Raw genomic sequence first — 5381 nt, 5'->3', positions numbered from 1 at the left:
GGAGTCCAGTGTGTAGGACTATTGCACCCCATATCATATTGAAAGGGTAGGGCAACAAACCTTATATTTGCGTCTGGGGCCAACGGGTCAACACCAGGAAAGCACCAAAAAGTCAATGGGTAAAAAAAAGTTAAAAAAAAAAATCACCCATTCGAACCCGGGACCACCAGCACATCAACCGTTCACCTTACCAACTGCACCAACCCACTCCCGGATTCCCAGCGGCAGAAAATCCCCATTATAAATGACTCCCATCCCGCCGCGGTCCATCCTCGTCGAAGGTCGGATTGCATATGATGTTCGGAACCAGCTCGATGATCTCTTCGTCGGAGCCGAAATGACTTCGGGCGTTCTCGCCGGAGCTCGTGCGGATTCGTTTCAGTATGTCTGGGGTTCGGAGGCGGGGCTTACGCAGGGAGGGGGAGGAGCGGCACTCGCGAAGGAAGAGCCAGAGTATGGCGATTATTAGTACGAGAAGGGTGCCCAGGACGAAAGCTACGGCACCCAGCCAGATGCGAGTGTCGAAATCTTCTAGACCAATCAGCAGGTGACGAGCTAGTTCTGTGAGAGAGGGAGAAAAAAAGGGGGTTAATAATGTCTGTCTTAGGCCAGCCACTATCAGGTAGACCTGATCAGGTGCCAGGTACACCTGACAGATTCAGTTCTACCTGATAGTGTATGTGCTCATCAGGTAGACCTGATAGACAGTTCTTTGCAGCCGTACTTGTCAGATCTACCTGATAGTGTGTGTGTACTCATGAGGTGTCACGTCTACCTACCTGATAGTGAATGGCTGGCATTAGGAAAATGACCTGTATGTTGTCTTATCTAAAAAAAAAAATTGGACACTAGTGTTAAGGAAGGGAGGAATTTTAATTGTGTTAAGCATAAATGCTTGTCACAAATGTCGTTCCCTGCTTAATGCACTACGCTAAATTTTATGACTTGACTTGGACTCGAACCAACCTCCAGATCCGAAGTCCACAGCGCTAACCACTGCATCATTGAGATTGGTAACTGGACACTAGTGTTCAGTGTTACCAAATCGGTAGTTAGAAACCCATGAAATGAGAGCTTGTTATGTTTAGATTGCTGGGGTAAAGGGACTTTTTAGTCTCTCTCATTCAAACAGGATAAACGAGGTATATTCTATTCTATGATACCAAATTTCAAGTCTCTAGCTCTTACCGTTCTCGAGATATTTTGTTTACAGACAGACAGACACACACACGGACCAATGGCTGAAACTTTGGATTTAGGCTCTAGGGATCTCAAAACGTGTTTTTATACTAAAAACTGACCATCGAAAATTTGACTTGATTACATTAGGTACTTTCCTTCCTATAGGATAAGGAAAGTAAAAATAGTACAGTACAGTAATACCTACGTAGAATAGAGTAAGAATCGTATCTGTACCTTGTTTATTATGTTGTTGGGATGAAGGAGACAAGGACCAAGAGGGAAGAGAGAGAATATAATATACCTTCCTTATCCTGCTAAGATGAGAATGAAAACCCCTTAAAAAAAGGAGGTTTGATAAAAGGAACTGTAAGTTTTAAGAACTTATCGTCCCGAAAGCAAAGAGAGAAGGATGACAGGATAAAAAAAATGCCAGCCGTTCCGAGAACGAACCTTGTCCGTTGGGGATAAAATGCACCCCGGGCGGGCATCCAACCTGCGACCTAGCGCTTACAAGACAGACGCGCTACCCTCCAAGCTAACTAGGCTGGCAAACTTAGAAAACATATTACATAGCTCCAAGGAGAATTTTATTACTCTGTCCTCCCTCTCTCTTTCTCTGTATACCTCTTTCTCTTTCCCTCCCCCCACTCCCTTCTCTCTTCCCTCCCTCCATCTCTCCTCTCTTCTTACCTTCCTTCTATGTAGTATTGTGTTTAAGAAACATATTCCATTCTCTATCTTATCATGTCTTAAAACAAACCTAAAATGGGTTTTTTTTGTTTTGTTTTTTTTTTTTTTTTTTTTGAGGGTAAGCACCTTTAGTTTAGCTAGATACGAGTAACTACCCAAAATGTGCAAGCTTAGTTAGCTTGGTTGGTACCTCGTCCGCCTTGTAAGCGCTAGGTCGTGGGTTCAATTCCTCCCCGGGGCGGAGTTTATCCTATACAAATAGGGTTCGTTCTCAAAACGGCTGGCTTTCTCCTATCCTGAATAAAGCACTTTTCAGTCTCATTCAAGCAATATGGGGTGATAACTCTTAATTTAGCTAGATACGAGTAACTACCTAAAACCTGCAAGCTTAGTTAGCTTGGTTGGTACCTCGTCCGCCTTGTAAGCGCTGGGTCGTGGGTTCAATTCCTCCCCGGGGCGGAGTTTATCTTAAACAGATAGGGTTCGTTCTCAAAACGGCTGGCTTTCTCCTATCCTGAATAAAGCACTTTTCAGTCTCATTCAAGCAATATGGGGTGATAACTCTGTTATTATTACCACCAAACACCAACATATTGTCGGAAAAATATCGTTCGTTTTTCTACGCCCTTCAGTATTTTGTTAGTTTAGAAGAGAATAGAGGAGAGAGAGGAGGAGGAGAGGAGGAGGAGAGAAAGAGGGGAAGGAAGGACTACAATATTTTTTCATCTATGCAACACGCTAAACACTCATTATATCGAGAATTATTGTTTGTAATAGGGTGTCTAGTCGTACCTTGGCCCCCGTTGTACCTTGGTCCCCTGGACTTTTCTGGTAACTGGCGCCACCTATCGGGTCCGAAACCAAACACCAACATATTGTCGGAAAAATATCGTTCGTTTTTCTACGCCCTTCAGTATTTTGTTAGTTTAGAAGAGACGGATGAAGAAGAAAGAAAAAATGCCTAATTAGGTATATATATTTATAAACATATGTACATATATAAACAAACTGTCAGTAACTTGACACTCTGGAGCAGCGGAGGGTGACGAAAGTTTACTATGAAAATTTAGTGCCAGCCTAGCTTGCTTGAAAGGTATAAGTGCCAGCCTAGCTTGCTTGAAAGGTATAAGTGCCAGCCTAGCTTGCTTGAAAGGTAGAGGAGAAAGAGAGGAAGGAAGGACTACAATATTTTTCATCTATGCAACACGCTAAACACTCATTATGTCAAGAATTATTGTTTGTAATACCTGTGGGTGGACAGGTATTACAAAAAGCAACCACCTACTCATTACAATTCAACTGGGTGCCTACTGGTAATGCTAAGCTGAAAGGAATACTAATCAGAGGAGTTGCCAGCTTAGTTAGCTTGGAGGGTACCGCTAGGCCGCGGGTTCGATTCCCGCTCGGTGCGGATTTTATCCTGAACGGATAATGTTCGTTCTCGGAACGGCTGGCTTTCTCCTATCCTGTCCTTCTTCTCTCAGATTTCGTGGCGACATTAATTACAGTTCCCTCTATAAAACCGCTTTGAAAAAATCTATTTCTAAAAAGAACAAAAAACCTTGTTTTAAAATAAAACCGCATTTATTTGTTTATGAATAAGGTACAGTTTCAAATATTACATGTTAATTTCAACGTTCGCAATCATTGACTCAAAATTTAAGTTTAAACTTAGATTAAGTTAAACTCATTGGATTAATGACCAGGACAATGATCTGTGTTTAAACTTGGTTTAAATTGAACTGATTTCTGATGTGTTCAATTTTGATCCAAAGTTTTAAAATCAATAGCTTAATCAGATTCGTTAATTCCACTTTTTTTTTTTCCTTTCTTTCTTTTTCACTTAAATCGAGTTTAAACTCAGTCGTTAGGTACTGGTCATAAAGAATACATGAAGAACGGAGAGAATGTTGAATAAATAGAATATCATACACATAAGTATAGCCATATTTTATTATATGACTTTTTCAGATTCAACATGGCTGAACCAAAGAGAATATATTTTCCCAATTTCATGGTGAATACATATTGTTGTGTCAAATCGTGCGTTCTCCTTTTAGTAGTTTCTTCTCCTGAAGAGATAGTCCCCAGCGTCCCATTTGTTCCCGTCGGACGGCCCGGCTCGTGTAGCAAGGGAAACCTCCTTACACCCCCTCTCCTCCTTCTTTTTCTTCCTTTCCTCCCACTGTTTTTTTTTTCTTCATCTTCTTCTTCTTCTTCTTCTTTTCCTACTTCCGCCCTCTCCATACTGTTTTTGTTACTACATTCGTGATTTTGTCCCTCTACCTTGTGCTATTCTATCCTGTAGCCTGTACTCCTTCTCTTCGATTTTGGGACCATTATAGCAGTTGCCTCTATCAAACCTCTTGAAAGAAAACCGTCCCCATTCCATACTCAATTGCTGGGGTAAAGGGACTTTATAGTCTCTCTCATTCAAACAGGATAAACGAGGTATATTCTATTCTATCCTGTACTCCTTCTCTTCGATTTTGGGACCATTATAGCAGTTGCCTCTGTCAAACCTCTTGAAAGAAAACCATCCCCATTCCATACTCACGTATCTCCGTATTGTCATGTTTGGTAAGAGCTTCTACTTGTACAATCTCTCCGGCTCCCAGCTTGTTGTTGGCCCAGATCCGGAATATGTAAGTGGTGTTGGGCTCCAGCAGGTAGATGTCCACGAAGGTCTGAAAAATGTTGATAGAAGAAAAACTATAAAAATAAATAATCCTGAGGAAGGGGGAAAAAAAGCTGATATGACCTCAGCAGTTAAAGGTCTGCCTCTCATCCTCTCTCATGCCAAATGTATTGTTCTCTTAGATAACATTGCCTCTATCAAACCAGTTGCCTCTATCAAACCTCTTGAAAGAAAACCGTCCCCATTCCATACTCACGTATCTCCGTATTGTCATGTTTAGTAAGAGCTTCTACTTGTACAATCTCTCCGGCTCCCAGCTTGTTGTTGGCCCAGATCCGGAATATGTAAGTGGTGTTGGGCTCCAGCAATTCCCTGTTTTCCTATTTTCTCTTCTAGTCCCTCTCCCTCCTATTCTCTTCTCTATCTACTCTATTTCCAACTGCATACTATCACGTGCAACCATGAGGATTATTTGTGCTTCTCCATTACTACTTTTTCTATTATTAAATTATTTTATTTGGACTTTATTATTATGTTAAAAATGTTTGTGGTAGTGCGGTGGGTTCAGGGTGTTTCAGTTTCAAAACAGTATCCCAATTTTCCCATGAGGACCCTAGTACACCTAGTACAGGTTTCTCAATTCCTTAGGTACCTATGACTTATGACGTCGGTACTTGGACCATTTGGAGTCAGTTCTGAGAATAAAAGAGAACGAAAGAGAAAAGGCAGAGAAACCGAGAGGGGGAGAGGGAGGGAGGGAGAGAGAGAGAGAGAGAAAGAGAGAGAGAGAGGAGGGAGAGAGGAAGAGGCATAAAAAGAGACAGAGGAAGGGAAATAAATTTTCAATGATAAAAAGTTTGTCACTAATACT

The 5381-nt window shown here is 41.6% G+C and overlaps 1 protein-coding gene across 2 annotated transcripts in view; it reads right to left on the bottom strand.

Moving 5' to 3' along the window:
- Nucleotides 1–27: 27 nt before the first annotated feature.
- The window catches only part of LOC103507919 (Down syndrome cell adhesion molecule homolog), an 11537-nt gene continuing 6183 nt past the window's right edge, over nt 28–5381 (bottom strand). For both annotated transcript variants that reach the window (XM_026822658.1, XM_008472439.3), the window contains 2 exons: nt 4430–4559; nt 28–561 (listed from right to left, as the gene is read on the bottom strand). In XM_026822658.1, the coding sequence (XP_026678459.1) occupies nt 239–561; nt 4430–4559 (453 nt within the window). In that variant the 3' untranslated portion in view covers nt 28–238. The remainder of the gene's footprint in view (nt 562–4429; nt 4560–5381) is intronic.

This window comes from Diaphorina citri, unplaced genomic scaffold (genome assembly GCF_000475195.1).
Source record: "Diaphorina citri unplaced genomic scaffold, Diaci psyllid genome assembly version 1.1 scaffold351, whole genome shotgun sequence".
Taxonomy (NCBI): domain Eukaryota; kingdom Metazoa; phylum Arthropoda; class Insecta; order Hemiptera; family Psyllidae; genus Diaphorina; species Diaphorina citri.
Note: the sequence above shows the minus strand (reverse complement) of the source record. Positions and strands in the feature narration are given on the sequence as shown.